At 41.1% G+C, this 21,551-nt stretch overlaps 1 protein-coding gene across 1 annotated transcript in view; it reads left to right on the forward strand.

Annotated features, from left to right (window-relative positions):
• The window catches only part of Cog6 (conserved oligomeric Golgi complex subunit 6), a 74,204-nt gene that overhangs the window by 38,456 nt on the left and 14,197 nt on the right, over window positions 1-21,551 (forward strand). The window contains exons 4-8 of the mRNA XM_068361278.1: window positions 2,844-3,021; window positions 3,161-3,330; window positions 3,540-3,760; window positions 4,989-5,167; window positions 6,385-6,471. Of these exons, the coding sequence (XP_068217379.1) occupies window positions 2,844-3,021; window positions 3,161-3,330; window positions 3,540-3,760; window positions 4,989-5,167; window positions 6,385-6,471 (835 nt within the window). The remainder of the gene's footprint in view (window positions 1-2,843; window positions 3,022-3,160; window positions 3,331-3,539; window positions 3,761-4,988; window positions 5,168-6,384; window positions 6,472-21,551) is intronic.

The following is a 21,551-nucleotide window of genomic DNA, read 5'->3' on the forward strand; positions in this document are numbered from 1 at the left end:
GCTAGTTTCTCACAGCCCCCATCCCCTCCGATCGCTCCTGTAGTTTTTGAATCGTCACTAGACTTCTACCAGCGTTCCCCTTACATTTTGGTTTTGTTACTGCAGGAATATGAGACAATCTCCCAGGTAGTTGCACAATGAACCTTATTGCAGGAACTCCTCACCTCCCGAGAATCTGTTATACACAGACATATCAAAGAAGGGATGGGGCACCCACCTGAGTGTTCAACCATTCCTGGGGATATGATCCATAGAAGAAACGCAACTGCTTTCTAACCTACTGAAACGCATGCAGCGTTGCCCTTGGCAAGCTTGTCAAATGATTCTGGTTAAGCTCTAGGTAGCATCAATGTACCACAACGTTTCCATTTTTGCCCAAAGTCAACAAAGTGGTCTCTGTTTCACAGACCCTTGACAAGTTATAATCAGATGCATTCTTGGGAAGTTGATAAAGCGATAGAATCGTTTGCTAGGTTTATTTCAGTTGGAGTACTGTTCAAGCAGACACACTCAGTCGACAGAGACATGGTGTAAGGGTCAAATGTGATCCCTAAATCCATGCATTGCAGAAGGCTTCTTCGTCTTAGGTTTTTGCCATCGCTGGACCTGCTCACTATTCATTTGAACAGAGAGCTTCCATTTTTCTACTCTCCAGTCACAGATTGTTGGCAGCGTTTGAGGATACCTTCCGCCCATTTTCCCATTTCACCAATTACTTATGTTGATTGATGATTGATGATACCAAGGCTCATTGTCACCCCTATTGGTTCCAGCACCTGCATGCAAAATGATATCCATATCAGCTATGTTAAATTTTCATTCATCAGTGAAATACCTCAATCCCTACTTAAAAGACACCACTCAGCCCTCAATCCAAGTTTTCAGCTAAGAATTAGGCCAGGACTCGACTTTGTGGGACAGACCGAGGATAGGGTTTCGACCCTCGAGACTGTCCAACTCAAAGTAAGTAGGAAATACTGTAGCATAATTTCTCCTGCATCATAAATCCACTGAAGGATAGGTCTCCATTGCTGTGGTTTAGGAGTTCATGGCCAGGACCTAAACTCAGCCGTTCACAACTTCAAGTCCTTCAGCTCTTCCCTACAAGAAACAACTAACAGGAACCAGGGTGACTCCCTTCCTGTCTTGGGATTGTGTAGCAAACCTGACTCCTTCAATGGACAGGAAAAATCTCGTCTAAGATAGTGGTCGCAATGTAAGTGTAAAAAGAGAGGTAAGTTCACCTGGTCCCTTTTACATCCTTCTGCCCGTCCTTTGGTTGCAGCAGTCACTCTGTTATTTGCTAGACCGGATGCTAGATGCAGTTAAGCAGCATGATCACGCAACTTTTAAAAATAGTTTTGTTTAGAAGTATCTTCCCATCCCCCCAGATATGTGTGAGGATGGGCAAATGTATACAAACCTATTTCTCATAAATGATCACACATTCAGACAGCAGTGTATATCCTCCACATGGATAAAGGTTCTTCTTTGACCGTCTACCAGTCCCTGGTACAGTAATGACCTAGCCTAACAAAGCTTCATCTTCAAGTCAAGAGTCCTCACTATTGCTCCTTTATAGTACCAAAGTGCTTTGACATTTCCTGGGAAGGTAAACCAGCCAGTTTGATTATAGGGACTTCTCCTTCTTAAGGAAGAATCTACTATCAAAGAACTCCTTCTTAAGGAAGAATCTACTATTAAAGAACAAATTTTTGTATTCGTTCAGGTACAAACCACAAATTCTTTAAGTAATTTCTTTTCCCTAAAAATACAGTATAATTCTGAGTACTTTATGTTACACCTCCGACCTCAACTTCCCACCAAGTCCAAGATTAGGGTTATGTGGGAGCTCTGTAGCTTGAAAGGTGGGCGGGACAGTAACTACCACCATCTTGTTATATGTTTTTGACAGCTGTATCCAGCTTCACTGAAAGATTGCTCCTATGAAAGGATTCAGGTTTGTATACAGTAGTTTGAAAAATACAAATTACTTCATAAATTTTTCATTTTTATTACATATAACAGTATTATTAATAATGCTATTATTGTTATTTTTATTATTTATAAAGTATTTCATTATTACAAAAATACTTTAATTTCAAGTAAAGCTAAAGGCAGGTTGTGATTTCACTGAAAATCCATAATGAAAAATGGCTAGGTAATTATAAACTACAGTATATAATGAACATGTACTGATCATTAGGAAACAAGTCCTTGGATCATATATATACAACCCTATGTATTTTTTCTTTGGTGCTTTTAGTTTATTGAGATTGAAAAATAGAGAAAGGAAAATTCAGTTTTTCAGAATGGAACCTTTATGAGTGTTGGTCACTATAAACGTGTACCATTTTGATAGCTTTTACTCTAAAATTGCAGAGAATCATTTATGACTAATTAATTTATGAAATTCTAATGAAATATTATCTTGGGAATGCCCTATATTAACTTATAACTTGCATCTGCAAGTGTAATGTGAATTTATGATTACCGGTATTTATTTTTTTTATTCACAATTAAAATATTTAAATTAGTTACTTGTTTCATTTATAACTGAAAGAGTTAGATTTATGTTCCATGCCTCATTCCCTGAGAGATTATAACATGTACAATGATATTTGCCAAATATTTGTTTTTTTATGCTGAGGTAACTTTTGGTATTGTCATATCTTAAAATTGTAATATCTTGATTCCATTCCTCTTTGAACTGTGTTACAGTATTTCTGTATCTATAAAATTATATACAAGTTAGTGCATTGCATTTATATTTAGAAACTATTTGCAATTATAGTTTTTTATTTCCTTATCTTGATTTTGAATGTAATTATTTATTCCAACAGTCATAAACTCCATATGCAAGAGAAGGTTGCAGAAGCCTTTGTAAAAACATTCCAATTGGCACCTGATGAAGTGTCAATCATCAAGGGTTCTACAAGAGAGTCTCCAATCACACAAGAATTCTTTGCAGTGCTGGAAAAAACACAGAAAATAAGGAATAGTACCAAATATCTGCTACAGGTTAGATTATTGTATATATTTTGTATTTATATGTACTAATTTTACAAAAGCTTGAACTATAGTACTACATTGACTAGATTATGTATTGTGTGATGTTATTTATGCCTACTGTACTTAGCTATGTTTCAATGGTTCTCAGACTGGTCATCAGAAGACTGCATTAGATGTTATGGAACAGATGAATGTGTGCCGTGAGGCAGGCCTAGAGCGTCTTTATCGATGGTGCCAGAGTCAATGCCGTTCTCCAGAGCCATCTCCTCTCCTTCCTCAGGCACTTGTTGCCCTTCAAGAAAGACCAGTTCTGTTCAAGTAAGTGTAGGTTGCTGAGGTACTGTTTGATAGTTTATGAAAAAGCCGAAGATTACGTTGTTTATTATGATGAAGAAAGGGGTCTTTTATTCTGTAATTTCTTATTTACATAACTGGCACAGTATGTTAATTGGTAATTTACCAGACCACCAAGTTGAAAATCATCGCTTTAACAGGGCTGGTTTTGAATGTTATTGTTTTGTTTACAGTTTGGTAGTTGAAGAGTGGGTCGTAGTACGAAGAGGCTGGCTTGTTCGTGGGTTTTTAGATGCCCTTACAATTGGCGGGCCAGGAGGAGCTCCTAGACCGATTGAATTGCAAGCTCATGACCCATTGCGCTATGTGGGTGATATGTTGGCTTGGGTACATCAAGCTTTGCCCTCAGAAAGGGAAGCAGCTCAAACCCTCTTTGCCAAGTGTACCAATATTGGTAGGTGAACACTGGTTTAGTATAATCTTCTATTGATGACTTCATGAAAGGTACCTTGCGGTGATGGTTTTTGCATGCTTTTCAGTTTTCCAGACTGGTATATTGCTACATTAAATCTACCAAAATATAATTGAATAATGCAGTGGTCATTGTCGTAGACACAGATCTAATTGTAAAAGAGGAAAGTACTTGCATATCAGAATTATCTTAATCATCACCCCGGTATATTGCTACAATAAATCTAACTAAAATATAGTTAAAAATGCACTGGGCATTGTTGTAGACACAGATGTAATGATAAAAGAGGAATATATTTGCACATCAGAATTATCTTAATTGTCAGATGGTCAAAATTTATTGCATTTTACAGTCATTCATGAACATTCATATGGCTTTGGTACCGCTCTTCATCATTCATATTATTAAAACTATAATTTTGATTAGCCTGTCCCTGTCAATGTATTCATCTAATATTTATGAGTGCTACACCTTTAGTTCCTCAATACAATTGAATATAGAAGAGGTCTGACGAGGGACATTCTCTCTCTCTCTCTCTCTCTCTCTCTCTCTCTCTCTCTCTCTCTCTCTCTCTCTCTCTCTCTCTCTCTCTTTTTTAGTGACCATGGCGCAATCTTCTATAGTTTAATATCAGTTTTCTTCTTTTCCCATAAGTTTTCTCTCCGACCAAAGAAAACTTACACTGAAAGAAGTTAAACTGATGGTGTACAGTATATTAGAGACAGGACTATACAGTATAGTAGACTATGTTTTAATGGACTTTGTCGTTTTAGTCAAAATAGCGGTTTTTTTCAAATAATGTCAAAATTTACAATAATGGATGGACTACCAAATGAAATTTTTACTGGAACATTACAATTTGAGTAGCATGCTAACTTGACAGATGCTTCAAGGTCCGACCTTGTGATAAACAAAACTGAGTATAGAATAGGTCACAGTTAAGCAGTAAAGATATTCTACAGGTACCAATAATTCTATGCAATTTTTAGCTTACACAAAAATTTTCATTTAAAAGATTTATTTGCATAATCATTTACTTCTTAAAAGTCAGTAGAGGACATACTCATCACACAATGTAACTAATGAGTAAAGGGGCCTTATATACAATATAAGTCATGGTCTGATGAGTTGAAAGATTACTATATACAGTTTAAGACTTATATGTCAGTTCACTAAGTGTCTTTCTGTAATGAGTGATAATTAATTGCAGATCCAGCTGAGCAGACTCGTTCGACAGTCGCCAGTATCTCGGAGAGTGTTTGTCGCCCTCTGAAAACAAGGATAGAACAGATGATTGTTATTGACCAAGGACGGGAGGGTGGAAAAAAGCCTGTGCAGTTGTATAGAATCAGTAACCTGCTTCGCTTCTATCACAATACAATTTTGCAGGTCAGAATATGCAACAAGATATGATTTAGAGTCCTCATTTAATCAAACTAAGTATTTATCAGGGAGAATGCTGTTATTTGAGATTTTTAGAGCCATATAGGTATATTATATACCGGTAGTGTAGTAGTTTTCTTGACTGCAGTTTTTGAAATAGAATTTAATGTATTATTTGTATTCTTCAATTGTACATTCACATAGTTCTCCTAATTTTTCATCATGTGATTAGTTTTTATACTTGCAAGGATTTATTCATCATAAGAATGCTTTTAAGAAATTTATTTCCTCATGGCATACCAAATATTTCATAAAATCACAAGAATTAGATGTAAAACCATGCTCATCAAAATAGAGAATCCAGTGTTAAGACAAGGATAATTGAATAATGATATAAGGATTATTAAATCATTTATTGAGACAACTGACACAGCAGTTAACCTCCAGAGGGCTCTCATTTCAGTGTAAGAAATGGGAATTTACTGCTGTAGTATCTTGCTCATTATTTTTCTCTTTAAAAAATAACTGGTTTTTTTTAGAAGAGATACATTTCCAGATTTTTAGTTATAGGTTGCCATTATTTTTTTCTGATCATATTCATACCATTTTAAGATGGTATTATTTCACAATGTGATTAAGAATCACGATTAAGGGAGAGGTTATTTCTTTCTTATTTGTTCTATAAAGTGTGTCATTCATAGAACACTATAATTAGTCTTATACAAACAACATCCCCTCAGCCCTATAGTTATTCTTTTCTTTCTATCACTTTTTATCTGTTCCTTTTGGTCATTTCACACCAAGGTATCTAATTCCTTTCAATTTACCTCACTCGGTTTTCATTTTGTAAATAGGATGAAGCCCTTTGAGCAAGCCTTAGGGAATCTAGAAATAAGACTCGGGGATCTTGTTAATCATCATTCATAAACATTTTTATATCAGAGGCTCCATTTATGAGGTTAGACATGAAATAAATCACTATCCCTTCCCCTGGGTTCTTTCTACCTGAACTCCTATCAGATATGATTCTTCCTATCACTTTTTTAATGATTTCACAGGCCTTCCTACTGATCCTTATCCTTCCATAATGACATCCTTTAAGCCCAACTGTTTCTTGTCTCCTTCATCACAAGTCCAAAGCATGTCAGTCTTTGAAATCTAAATGGTCATAGTGAACTACTGTACTCTACTCTGTAATGTTATATTGTTACTAATACTCACAGGTGACAGATGCTGGGCTCCTTGTAGCAACTTTAGATGAATTACACCAGCTAAGCCATAAGATGTTCATATCAGCATTACAAGCCCAGGTAAAGTTTTATTTACATTATTTTTACTCATGTTAATGTGTTGTTTCTATGTTATCAATGTACTGTTGTTACCTTCATTTAAATGCTATATTAAACCAGAGAAATATAGCACAGAAACAAAACAGAGATTAATATTTTTGTGAACATCCCCTGATGTTCATTTATTCATACACAAATAAAGACCTTCGTTCTTTAATATGAGTATACTTTCGGCGAAGTTTGACTTTTAACACTAACAGGATGGCGATAGTTACTGTTGGGTAACAGAAACGACGCCCACCCGACAAGCCAATGAGCTCCCACTTTACTTTCTGCTGCCAGATAGTACAGATGTACTTCCAGTGTCCTCAACTAACTATTTTAATATTTTGTTGGAAGCTCATTGCGTGCGAGGGATATTTAGAAAGAAGAGTATTTGCAGTAGTTTTCTGATAACTGTTATTAAGAGACCAGTGTCAGTGCAATCTGCTGATATCCAGATTCTTCCGGCTGTTACACAGCTTTATTCTTCACATGTTTAGCCTGGTGTCGTCAGTGTAACCCTGAGGAAATTGACTTTCCATGGACATTGTTGTGCTCCTTCGGAGGAAGGAGGGTCTGATGCCGCCGAGTGTTAGTTGGAGGAGAACCGCCCTTTCTGTCAGTGTTTTTCTGTTCTTGGAAAGGCACTAAGGATGTATCATCTTGTTGTATTGTCTTATCATAGAGTTATTGTGATCTTTATTCCCATTTGAGCATCATCATCAGCCTAGATGACCCCTTAAAAGGCAAACTTCAAGTTCCTCCTTTTCCTCTGCCTCACCTTCATCAGTCTTTGCTGCTACTTCTAGGAGAACAGAGCTTGTAGAAGATGCCATCAAAGATGCCTAGGAAGGAGAATCGATAGGAGTTGCATATGTGTGATGACTACCTACTGTTTTTCAATATTAATCTTACCCGATAATCATGTAGCTGTCAACTCTGTTGCCGACAGAAATCTACGGTCGGGATACGCCAGCGATCGCTATACAGGTGGGGGTGTACACAACAGCGCCATCTGTGGTCAGGTACTCCAGTACTTCTTGTCAACACCACCTCAATTTTTCCTCTGTCGTGCCTCCGGCTAGACCTACATGGATACGCTGTTGATTCTGGAGTTATTGTTCACGATTTGGTGATGTATTTGCTCTAGAGTTTAGCCTTCGCTATTCAGGAAGCTTTATCATTAGCTTAGCAAGTTTTTTGGAATTAATTTGATTTAATTTTGGTGACGAAGAGAGTATGAACTCTCTTTCACTTTTAAATGGCCGACCCTTCCCTTAGTCGGAAGTGTTGGTGTCGAAGAGAGTATAGACTCTCTTTCTTAATTTTGCTTAACAAAGTTATAGATTTATTTTATATCTCTCCGCCTTTTATAGGCCTCTTCGATTAACTTCCTTTTATTATAAACTTATTAAAATATGCGACCTTTCCTAATAGTAGGCGGTCTTTTCTTGGAACCGAAGTTAATTAACATTGAGCCCGTCATTTCGTTTTTACCTGTTAACATTTTATGCTATTTTAATGTTTTTGAAAGAATTTCTTTGATAGTCTCGTACTGTTTTCAAAGTTGAACTAACGTTTTGTTTTGTCTCTGCAGTTGTTGACGTTCAGAACGTTCAACTTGCGCTCTATCGTTACGATAGAGAGAGAGATTCACGGTTTCACGTTGCAGTAGAGTAAACCGATTCTAGCGTTTTGTTCATTCTTTCTTAGCTTAAATGGTTTTAATTCTAATAAAGGAACTTTTTATTTGGGAAATCTTTCAGTTTTTTTCCTTTAACAATAATATGTTTTAACGATATATATAATTGGGCTCATCTCTCAGGTTCTAAGTCAAAAGAGAGAGAGAGAGATAGAGACGGAGGGAGAGAGAGGAGGGTAAACGTTTCGTTCAAGCGGGTAACGTTGTTATCGTTTTTGCTCTTCTCCCTAGTCTCTTTAGGGGAAGAAGGTAAACGTTTCTAGAGTTTTATTCTTGTTCCCAGGCTTTTTGCGGTGAGAGATTTTAAACGTAGTTTATTTGATCTGGTGTTTAGTCTCTTTTCCAGCCACTGAATTATTTATCTTTCATTATGTTTTTCTGTTACATTGTAATACTGTTTTCGCGATTACTAACTTTTAATGAAGGATAGAATTGCGTGTTTCAGGTACAAACCACTTAAAGTTTCGAGTTCAGTGAAATAAGTGCAAACAGAAAATCAAAAGTGATAAAGTGATAAGCGCAAAGTGTTACAGTGTTGCGTTCGAGGGTTCGTCTGTTCGTGCCAGTTGTTCGCCTAGTCTGGGACCTCTTACAAGCTCCCAAGCCCAGGGGAGAAGTAACGTCGAAGGACTTATGGGTTCATCAGGCCTTGATCGACGAACAGACGTTTCCCTCCGTGGTTTCGGGTGTAACCAACTCACGTAGCCGACGTGATCACCCCACCCACACAAAGACGAGAGAGCCCATTTATTCCTCGTCTGCGGAAGAGGTTTCTCGCAGAAACCATGGACCAAATCTTGCAGCTTTTAAGTGCAAGTCGGTCCCTTCCGCGCAAGTCCAACTCCTAGGTGTAGCCATTAGCACTGGGTCAGTTCGGACTTGCTGCAGTACGACAACTGCACACCTCCCAGAGAGGCAAAGTGGTACCGCAACAGGCAGTAACTCCGTCTGTTGCCGCACCAGCTGTTTTAGACCCTCAGTCTCAACGGACAGTAGCTCCGTTTGTTGTTGTCTTTCATAGACCCTAGTGGTCTATGCTGCAGACAATGCAGTCTCAGCTTGCGGTTTTGATGCAGGAGTTTCAGGCAGAGAAGGTTAGCACACCTCCTCCTGCGAGCGCTCCTCCACCTCTGCGCAGTCCACCCTGCCAGACGTATGATGTTGAGGCTCCTCCTGCCTCCATGCGTGAGCTGCCGCATTGGGAGTTGCCAGGTACCAGCGCTTTGCAGCAACCTCCTCTTACGTTGAGGCAGGAGCCTCTTGCTATGCGGCAACCTCCTCTACCCTTGAGGCAGGAGCCTCATGCGTTGAGGCAACCTCCTCCACCCATGAGGCAGGAGCCTCATGCGTTGCGGCAACCTCCTCCACCCATGAGGCAGCAGCCTCATGCTATGCGGCAACATCCTCTACCCATGAGGCAGGAGCCTCATGCTATGAGGAGCCTCATGCTATGCGGCATCCTCCTCAACCATGAGGCAGGAGCCTCATGCTATGCGGCAACCTCCTCTACCCATGAGGCAGGAGCCTCATGCTATGCGGCATCCTCCTCAAACCATGAGGCAGGAGCCTCATGCTATGCGGCATCCTCCTCAACCCATGAGGCAGGAGCCTCATGCTATGAGGAGCCTCATGCTATGCGGCATCCTCCTCAATCCATGAGGCAGGGACCTCATGCTATGAGGAGCCTCATGCTATGCGGCATCCTCCTCAACCCATGAGGCAGGAGCCTCATGCTATGCGGCAACCTCCTCTACCCATGAGGCAGGAGCCTCATGCTATGCGGCATCCTCCTCAACCCATGAGGCAGGAGCCTCATGCTATGCGGCATCCTCCTCAACCCATGAGGCAGGAGCCTCATGCTATGAGGAGCCTCATGCTATGCGGCATCCTCCTCAAACCATGAGGCAGGAGCCTCATGCTATGCGGCAACCGCCTCAACCCATGAGGCAGGAGCCTCATACTATGCGGCATCCTCCTCAACGCATGCGGCATGAGCCTCATCCCTTGCAGCATGAGCCTCATCCCATGCAGCATGAGCCTCATACCATGCAGCATGAGCCTCATCCCATGCAGCATAAGCCGCACGCCATGCAACATGCTCTGCTTTCCTTACAGCATGCTCTACATACAGCATGCTCTGCATACCTTACCGCATGCTCCTCAGTCACACATCTTTGGTTGTTGCCAACTCACAAGACTGTCAAGCAGTTTCATAACGTTGCCTTCTGGTCTGCTGCTTTTGCACCAGTGAAACCCTCACTGAGAGAACTTAGCTTTTCTCGGATATGGTTCCTGTAGATGAGAAAGTACTATTCTCCCTCCTTCTGATATTCCCTTGAGGACTCTGTCATTTGGAGAGGAGCCTTTAGCTGCTTAGCCTCCTATGGACTTTTATTTAAGCATAACATGCTTCCAGGGAGGGTAATGGTTCCACTTCAGTCGCTAACCCCGTCTGTTACCACACCTGCTCCCATAGACCTTGAGCTTTGTTGCAAGACATGCAGTCCAAGCTTAATCCTTGTTAGAGGATTTTTTGTTTACGGAGTCAATGTGTCACTGGGAAGACGTTCAACAACCAGCAGAAGTGACTTGTTGTGACGCAGTGCGGCAACCTCAGCAACCCGATAAGGAGTTGTCTGTACGACCCAGACAGTTTAGACAGCTTCGGGTTGTCGCTGTACTTCCTCGCTTCCCCATGGTTGACAGTTCACAGACTGTGCAGCAGTACCATGATCTTGTGTCCGGCTCCGTCAGACGACTGGCTTTTAAGAGCTCCCACAAGTCGTCGCTGTCTGGAGATTCTCAGATGGACTATGGATCTGACCAAGGAACTGGGCCTCCTGGTCAATTTTGAGGAGTCCCAGCTCGTCCCATCCCAGACCATTGTCTACCTGGGTATGGATCTTCAGAGTCGAGCTTTTCGGGCTTTTCCGTCGGCCCCAAGGATCTACCAAGCCCTAGAATGCATCCAGAGCATGCTGAGAAGGAACCGATGCTCAGTCAGGTAGTGGATGAGTCTAACAGGGACACTTTCATCGCTAGCCCTGTTCATCGAGTTAGGGAGACGCCACCTCCGCCCCCTTCAGTATCATCTAGCTGCTCACTGGATAAAGGACATGACGCTAGAGACGGTCTCAGTGTCTCAGTTCCTGTTTCCGAAGAGAGGAGGTCTACTCTCACGTGGTGAAAGAACAGCTTTCTTCTCAAGGAAGTCTACCTTTGGCTGTTCAGAAACCAGACCGCCGTCTCTTCTCTGACGCATCAGACACGGGCTGGGGTGCGACTTTGGACGGACAGGAATGCTCGGGAACATGGAATCAGGAGCAAAGGACACTTCACATCAATTGCAAGGAGCTGTTGGCGGTTCATCTGGCCTTGATAAACTTCAAGTCCCTCCAGCTTAACAAGGTGGTGGAGGTGGACTCTGACAACACCACAGCCTTGGCTTACATCTCCAAGCAGGGAGGGACTCATTCGTGGAAGTTGTTCTAGATCGCAAGGGACCTCCTCATCTGGTCAAAAGATCGAAAGCTCACGCTGGTAACGAGGTTCATTCAGGGCGATATGAATGTCATGGCAGATCGCCTTAGCCGGAAGGGTCAGGTCATCCCCACAGAGTGGACCCTTCACAAGAATGTTTGCAGCAGACTTTGGGCCCTGTGGGGTCAGCCAACCATAGATCTGTTCGCTACCTCGATAACCTAGAGGCTCCCGTTGTATTGTTCTCCGATTCCAGACCCAGCAGCAGTTCACGTGGATGCTTTTCTGCTGGATTGGTCCCATCTCGACCTGTATGCATTCCCGCCGTTCAAGATTGTCAACAGGGTACTTCAGAAGTTCACCTCTCGCAAAGGGACACGGCTGACGTTGGTTGGCTCCGCTCTGGCCCGCGAGAGAATGGTTCATAGAGGTACTGCAATGGCTGGTCGACATTCCCAGGACTCTTCCTCTAGGAGTGGACCTTCTACGTCTACCTCACGTAAAGAAGGTACACCCAAACCTCCACGCTCTTCGTCTGACTGCCTTCAGACTTTCGAAAGACACTCAAGAGCTAGGGGCTTTTCGAAGGAGGCAGCCAGAGCGATTGCCAGAGCAAGGAGGACATCCACTCTCAGAGTCTATCAGTCTAAAGGGGAAGTCTTCCGAAGCTGGTACAAGGCCAATGCAGTTTCCTCAACCAGTACCACTGTAACCCAGATTGCTGACTTCCTGTTACATCTAAGGAACGTAAGATCCCTTTCAGCTCCTACGATCAAGGGTTACAGAAGTATGTTGGCAGCGGTTTTCCGCCACAGAGGCTTGGATCTTTCCACCAACAAAGATCTACAGGACCTCCTTAGGTCTTTTGAGACCTCAAAGGAACGTCGGTTGTCCACTCCAGGCTGGAATCTAGACGTGGTCCTAAGGTTCCTTATGTCATCAAGATTTGAACCTCTCCAATCAGCCTCTTTTAAGGACCTCACATTAAAACTCTTTTCCTCGTGTGCTTGACAACAGCTAAAAGAGTAAGTGAGATCCACGCCTTCAGCAGGAACATAGTTTTCACATCTGAAACGGCTACATGTTCCTTGCTGCTCGGTTTTTTGCTAAATCGAGCTTCCTTCACGTCCTTGGCCTAAGTCGTTCGAGATCCCAAGCCTGTCCAACTTGGTGGGGAATGAACTGGAGAGAGTACTTTGCCCAGTTAGAGCTCTTAGGTACTATCTAAAAAGGTCATAACCTTTACGAGGACAATCAGAAGCCTTATGGTGTGCTATCAAGAAGCCTTCTCTTCCAAGGTCTAAGAACTCAGTTTCTTACTAATTCAGGCTCCTGATTAGGGAAGCACATTCTCATCTGAAGGAAGAAGACCTTGCTTTGCTGAAGGTAAGGACACATGAAGTGAGAGCTGTGGCCACTTCAGTGGCCTTCAAACAGAACCGTTCTCTGCAGAGTGTTATGGATGCAACCTATTGGAGAAGCAAGTCAGTGTTCGCATCATTCTATCTCAAAGATGTCCAGTCTCTTTACGAGAACTGCTACACCCTGGGACCATTCGTAGCAACGAATGCAGTAGTAGGCGGGGGCTCAGCCACTACATTCCCATAATCCCATAACCTTTTTAACCTTTCTCTTGAATACTTTTTATGGGTTGTACGGTCGGCTAAGAAGCCTTCCACATCCTTGTTGATTTGGCGGGTGGTCAATTCTTTCTTGAGAAGCGCCGAGGTTAAAGGTTGTGATGAGGTCCTTTAGTATGGGTTGCAGCCCTTTATACTTCAGCACCTAAGAGTCGTTCAGCATCCTAAGAGGACCGCTACGCTCAGTAAGGAAGACGTACTTAATAAAGGCAGAGTAATGGTTCAAGTCGTCTTCCTTACCAGGTACTTATTTATTTTATGTTATTTTTGAATAACTAATAAAATAAAATACGGGATACTTAGCTTCTTTGTTAACATGTATGCTGGTCTCCACCCACCACCCTGGGTGTGAATCAGCTACATGATTATCGGGTAAGATTAATATTGAAAAATGTTATTTTCATTAGTAAAATAAATTTTTGAATATACTTACCCGATAATCATGATTTAATTGACCCACCCTTCCTCCCCATAGAGAACCAGTGGACCGAGGAAAAAATTGAGGTGGTGTTGACAAGAAGTACTGGAGTACCTGACCACAGATGGTGCTGTTGTGTACACCCCCACCTGTATAGCGATCGCTGGCGTATCCCGACCGTAGATTTCTGTCGGCAACAGAGTTGACAGCTACATGATTATCGGGTAAGTATATTCAAAAATTTATTTTACTAATGAAAATAACATTTTTCTCCCTGTGGGAGAGACAATGCTTGCCAGGAATGCACTGCTGATCAGGATGGAAGGCATCCTCTCTTCTTTTCCCCTTCCTGAACAGTTTCTCTCTGTCTCTCCCTTTTGGGGGAGAGAGGGAAGAGGCACATGCTGAGAGTTGTTCATTAATGGGAAGAAACATCAGTACATCTTGCTCCTCCCTCTTAATGAGAGAATGCCTTGATGAAGTCATTGAGCTTCAGCACGGCATTTCATTCCCGTGCTGAAACTTGGTGACGGGCAAGAGGGCTCTCGAACTTGGAGAAATTGCTCCCCCAGTTTGAATCTAAATTTTTCTCCTTCACCTTTTTCTTTTACTCAATATTACGTCGACCTTATCCTAATTTCATAAACTTTCTTTCGTCTTGCTTTCCAAACTCTATGAGAAAAAATTCCCTCATTATATATGTGTATACATTATGTACATGTATATTTATTATTATTTTTTTTTTTTTTTTTTCTCCTATGGCTTGGATGTTTCTACATCTATTGTAGCCCCGGCGGGGATGTTCATACATCCTTTATTGCTGCCTGCTTTGATGAGTGGGAGGAGGTATCACGGTTAGGAGGTGTTTGCATTCAAAGCTATATGTGAGAGTATTGGATGATTTCAGCCATCCCGAAGATGATTTGGACCTTTTTGGCAGAACTATTCTCAAGTGTTGGGTCTTCGGAATCCAGGGGGATCCAATGCTTGGGATAGGACTCTCGGCCTTTGGCCGGAAGCCCGTCATTACAGATATGGGGAGGATGATTCCATAGTTTCTTGGTCTCAGTCCTAACAGGCGGGTTCAGCTTACACCTGTGCCTCTGTATCTGTTTTGAAGCTATCCTTTGGGTAGGGTATGGAGTGGACCATCTGGGAAGTATACTCTCATTGTGCCGATAGTGGAGAGTGCAAATTTCCTTTCTGACGTGTGATGGCCTAACATTCTCGAGCAGGTACATCAAACTAACCCTTTTCTCTCTTTCTCGTCTAATGGATTCTTTAAGTAACGAACCCCCATCCCCTGGATACGCTGACTCTCCCCCGGCACTGTTGATGACCTCTGCTAATTCAATTAAGGAAAATTCTGTTGACGACCTAGGAACAAAAAAGACCCCTCTACCAATGTTTTAAAACCAATTAAGTCCGATAACAAAGGGAAACTCCGAATCCTTCATGTTACCCAAATTCCAATGAATACTGATTATGATATGATATATAAAGCATTTAGATGCTATGGAGTGATAAAAGAAATTAGAATGAAACTTGAAAATTAAAAATGGCATTCATGGATAACTTATAATAATCACGAAGAAGCATTCAACGCAATATGTAACATCAATGATATCAAAATTGATAACTTAAATGTCATGGGTGCCCTATGTGATAAGATACCAAACAGTTTGGATGTATATAGACCTGCTGACTGATTTGAGAAAGATATCGATTTAACTATGCTCCCCCAAAGAAAGCCAAAACCACCAATGTGGCTCGTTGCTGAACCTAATGGGAGTAATGGGAATTATTTTAAAATTAGCAAACTAATTCAGAAAAAGGTAGGAACCATTGCACCAGGTGATATATCTCGCTTTGGGAAAAATAGCTTTTTAATCCATGCAAAATCATACACGCAATCAGTTATACTGTCTAACCTTAAGACAAGCAGTGATGAGGATGTGTTAGATGTCAAACCCCACCTAAACTTTAGTTACGGAAGGGGCGTAGTCTTCAATAAAGATCTGTATGAATTTACAGAAGAGGAAATACTAGCCATGTGCCCATTAACAGTGTGGAAAGTGCACAAGATTCCTGGGACGTCAATGATTATAGTTACTTTCCAGGATGCTGATGTGCCTTTCCACATCGATATTGAAAATGAAAGAATAAAAGTTCGACCTTTCAAACAAAAACCCTTACAATGTTTCAAGTGTTTCAAATTTGGACATCCTTCTAAAGTTTGTAAAAATGAAAAAATGTGTAGCATCTGTTCCAAATCTTATCATGGAGAGTGTACACTTGAGCCCAGCTGTTTGAACTGCAATTCAAACCATAAATCCACTGACAGGAGCTGCGAGATTTATAAGTTTGAAGAAGCAGCCCTCAACAAATCCAGTGTCGAACACATAAGTGTAGGACATGCCAAAAGACTACTGAAAAAACCAAACAGCTATGCAAAGGCACTGAAATCAAGAGAAAATATACCACAGGAGACATCGAACCCACGTAGTGCTGCCAGTAACTCCAAGAAAAGAAATACATCATCTAATGATAGTAAAGTTTTGCATGACAAGGTAAGCATATTGCCTTCCACTGTGTATTAAATCTCCGGCACTGCCCACTTCTATACAAACTTCATCCCCCATTACCAGCAATAGTACTAACCTTTCTCAGGCCATGTCCTTGCCTGATTTGATGGAGGTTCCACCCAAAACAAAGTTACCAGGTGCACCTGTGGTAGGGAAGGCGCAAAAACCTGGTAGATCCTCACCACCGATAAATAGGAAAAGAGAGAGACCTCCATCTCTCTCACCCCCTTCCAAAAGGAAATATTAGTTATGACATCAAATAAATATGATGTTTTGTCTGTTGATGTTTCTGATCAACCAGAAGACAATTTAAATAAATCAGAAATTCAAGTTGAGGTCCACCAACCCCCTTAACAAATAGATAAAAAAGATACAAAGAAAAACACCAACGTAAAACCCAACATAACAAGACCATCTCTGAAGAAACCTACAAGTAATAATGTTAGATTAAAAACTGCTAATGGGAAGACCTCATCCAAGATGTCTTCCCGAAATAATCCATAGTTTTCTCCTCAATTTTGCAATGGAACTGTCAGGGTTTAAGGGTGAAATTTGAAGAACTTAAGCTCCTAAATCATGAACATTCCCCCATAATTGTATGTCTACAGGAAAGTATGCTTGATGCTAACACACCTAGTCCTCGAAAGTATGTTAGCTATAGAACACCATATAATCATCAAGCAGAGAGCCATGGTGGATGTCTCATGTACGTTCGTCGAGATGTTCCCCAAATACCTATGTCTATATGTACTGTACAACCCTGCAGGCAGTGGTTGTACAAATTGATATAGGAAGAAAATATACAATATGCTCTCTCTACTTGCCTCCAAATGATAATATTTTATATGATGATTTAGCAGAGGTCATTCATCAACTCCCTCAACCATTTCTCTTACTGGGAGATATGAATGGTAGACATCCTTTATGGGGTGTTATTTTAGCAAACACAAGGGGCAATATTATCTCATCAATTGTGGAGAATGAGGATGTGGGACTCCTTAATACAGGAGAGCCCACACACTTCCATGTTCAGACAGGTACCTTGTCATGCATTGACCTTTCAATTGCAAGCTCTAACTGCCTTCTTGATTTTGATTGGAGGACATTAGATGATTGGCATACTAGTGATCATGCACCAATCATTATAAACACCAACAAGGGTCCGCCTTCACAAAGATCGCCACGATGGAATCTTAACAAGGCAGACTGGGTTAAATTTTGTGAGCTAAGTGAAATCGAAGGGAGTGCAGATCAATTTGAAAGTATTGATGATGCCATAGACCTACTGAATGGAACTCTCCATACAGCAGGAATCAATTTGATTCCAAAAACCACAGGAATATTCTAAAGACGACCAGTCCCGTGGTGGTCCTCAGAATTAACAGCCTTGCACAAAGCCACCAGAAAATCTCTGACTAGATTGCGTAAACGCCGTACTGAGGAAAATTTGATAACATACAAAAAGTTTAGAGCACAGTTCCGCCGTGCCATGAAAGAAGCTAAACGCCAATCTTGGGTGGCTTTTGTTTCCTCCATTAATAGTAGGACACCACCATTTTCTGTATGGAGGAAAGTAAAAAAGATTGCAGGCAAATTCACCCCAAACCCACCACCAGTGTTGAAAGTGAATGGTCAGTATGTGACTGAAGGAATTGAAGTTAGCAATGCCCTGGCTGACCATTTTTCAAATGTATCGTGCAAGAGTGTAGCAGCTCCTGGTCACCAGTACAGGAGCATTGAAGAAAAGAAAATTTTAAATTTTGCAACAGGAAGGGAAGAGTCATATAATTCTCCTTTCACTGAAAGAGAATATGATTCGGCACTTTCCACTTGCAACGATACAGCCCCTGGACTCGATGGAATTCCATACGCAATGATTAAACATATACATTTTAATACAAAGTTGTTTATTTAAAGCATTATTAATAGAATATGGCATGATCATAGTTATCCAAGTGTTTGGGAACTAGCCATTATTTTAGCCTTTTTAAAATCCGGTAAGGACAAGTTTTTAGCAGCAAACTACCGACCTATTGCATTGACATCTTGTTAATGTAAAATTATGAAGAAGATGGTCAATGCAAGACTGATGTGGTACCTTGAAAAGAAGTGTATTTTATCACCCATTCAATGTGGATTCAGAAAAATGCACTCAACGACTGATGTGCTGATACGACTTGAGTCCTCCATTTGTGAAGCGTTTGCTTCCAAACAGCACCATGTGACAGTCTTTTTGATCTTGAAAAGGCATATAATACCACATGGAGATACGGTATACTTAAAAGAATCCATGAGTTAGGATTAAGAGGAGAGCTACCACTATTCATTCAGTCATTTCTTTCACATAGAGTTTTCCAAGTGAGAGCTGGGGAAGCTCTATCACAGAGTAAATGCCAGGAAGGAGTTCCTCAGGGGGGTGTGCTGAGTGTAACCCTTTCTGCACTAGCAATTAATGGGATATCCTCAGTTATTCCCCGGGATGTCCTCGCAACATTATTTGTGGATGATCTCTCCCTATCATTTGCTGGGACTAGAATGGCAATGGTCGAGAGAAAAATACAACTCTCTATTGATAAAATTATCCATTGGGTCGATATGAATGAATTTAAGTTCTCGACAAGTAAAACTACCATTGTCCATTTCTGTCGTATCCGAGGAGTACATCCAGACCCGGATATATACATCAAAGGTCAACGGATCCCATGTGCAAGTGAAGCTAAATTTTTAGGGTTGATATTTGATTGTAGGTTTATATGGGTTTCTCACTTAAAAGCATTAAAAGCTAAATGTCTTAAAGCTATGAATCTTTTAAAAGTATTGTCCCATACATCATGGGGGGCAGACCGCAATACAATTTTAAAATTATACAAGGACTTGATTTTTTCCAAAATTAGTTATGGATGCGAAATATACTCCTCAGCAACTCCAAGCCAGTTAAAATTATTAGATTCCATACATCATGCTAGTATAAGATTGTCCACAGGAGCCTTTAGAACCTCACCTATCTCAAGTCTCCTTGTGGATGCTGGGGAGTTGCCTCTAGACCTTTACCGAATGTCCTCTATTATTTGGTATTGGTTTAGATTGCAAAGACTCCCTAATTCTTCAGCCTTTCAGACTGCAAGCCTTGTAAGGCACTCAACCTACTTTGAGTTGCACCCAAAATCTCCTCAACCTTTTGGGTTTCGGGTGAAACAATTATTAAACATTCTGGATATAATTAGAATTAAGGTGCTTCCATTCAAGGTATCATCAACGCCTCCATGGAAATTACCTGACATATCTTTTTGTAAATACTTTATAGGAGTTAAGAAGAATATGACTGACTTAAAATCCAAGTCTCTTTTTATGGAACATGTTGAAGAACATAGGGGATCGACTTTTATATATACTGATGGCTCCAAATCTGATGCTGGCTTTGGATTTGGAGTACATAGTAATGATTTTAATTGTAGAGGTGCACTTCCTCTAACAGCTTCCATATTTACTGCCGAACTGTATGGCATACTAACCGCTATTGAGAAAATAGCTTTGGAAAAGGAGGGTAATTTTACAATTTTTAGTGATGCAAGGAGTGTTCTTCAAGCTTTAGAAGTTTTTAATTCTTGTAACCCTCTAGTTTTAAAGATTTTAGAATGGCTTTTTATTATTGGACGGAGAGGTATAACAGTTCGATTTTGTTGGGTTCCAGCACATGTAGGTGTGTGTGGGAATGAGAAGGCAGATTTACTGGCGAAGAATGCGGCATCCAAGTTGCTACCAAGGAGGTATCCCATTCCCTGTAATGATTTCCTACCTTACATCAAGAAATTGGTTTGTAATAAATGGCAACAGCACTGGGATAGTCAAGATGGCAATAAAATGAGGGAAGTAACAAATATCATATCACCTTGGAGGTATAACATGATACCCCGAAAATGGGAGACGACTCTTTGCCGTCTCCGTATTGGTCACACACGGTTGACACACGAGTTTCTGCTGAAGGGCCAATATCAACCGTATTGTGAGGACTGTTTGGTACCTTTAACAGTGAGGCATTTGTTGACCGAATGCCCTAATTTTACTAACTTGAGAAATAGATATCTGTTTGAGGCTCGAGGTGAGAATGGCAGGTTCATCCTTGCCAAGATTCTTGGACATGATGTGTCCTACTATGCGAGTGGAATTTTTAGATTTATTTCAGAAGCAGGTCTTCTGAAAACTATTTAACTATTGTAATGACTTCTTAACTTTTATGGTTTTAATTGAATTCTCTCTTATTTTTCATATATAATATATGCTATCGGCGTCAATGACCTTAGATGTCAGGATGCCAGAAAACTTTCAATCAATCAATCAATCAATCAATCAACATCTTGCTCCTGCTTTAATCGGTCCGAAGGCATTCTCCACGACATTCCCAGCTACGAGAATCCACACACACTTGGAATGTATGCGTACCAAGCATCCATCTGCACAGTGAATCCACTCGCATCGGGAGTCCATGTTCATCGAGGGTCCACATGTGCTGGTTCGGAACATACTAATGTACCTTCTCCATGCAACTGATATTCATGCACTCAATCTCATGATCTTCAGGCATCACAGGGAATAATAGAAGCCAGTTCTCCATGCATACTAGCTTGATCCTTACTACCTACATGATCTTCACCTATCTTAGGGATTAAGAGAAGCCAGTTCTCCATGTGTATGGGTTTTGACCTTACTGCCTACCATGTATATGTGCTTGAAGTATGTGCGCTCCACACTCCTGGTCTCCTCCGATTGATTGGTCTTCATAGGCTTCATGTTATCGTATCATTCGACACACGGATGTCTGTCACCTGCTTCTTCTTAGCATGTACGCCAATGTATGAAGTTCTTCCTATGCGCAAAGAACCTTCCTTACATCGAGATCTTTCTATGCTCCAATGCCGGACTACGTCATGAGATCTTCCCACACTGAGTCAGTACAACAACATAAGACCATCTCTCGTCCATGCATAGAGTCAAAGCAGGTGATATCTCAGCTACTTTTAGGGGAAAACAAGGAAGATGTATTCGGAAAAGTATAGGAAGACCTATCAATAGGGGTCACATGTGACTTCTACCATTTCTCTCCTTTTGGAAGAGACAGTGTGGTACCAAGAACGTTCTGCTTGAGAAAGAGATCCGAGTAAGTCCTCGCCATGTTGAAGAGACGAGAGAGTACTGTATGTAGGCTACCGTACCAGGAACGTTCCCATCACCGAGCA

This window comes from Palaemon carinicauda, chromosome 37 (assembly GCF_036898095.1).
Source record: "Palaemon carinicauda isolate YSFRI2023 chromosome 37, ASM3689809v2, whole genome shotgun sequence".
In the NCBI taxonomy this organism is placed as follows: Eukaryota; Metazoa; Arthropoda; class Malacostraca; order Decapoda; family Palaemonidae; genus Palaemon; species Palaemon carinicauda.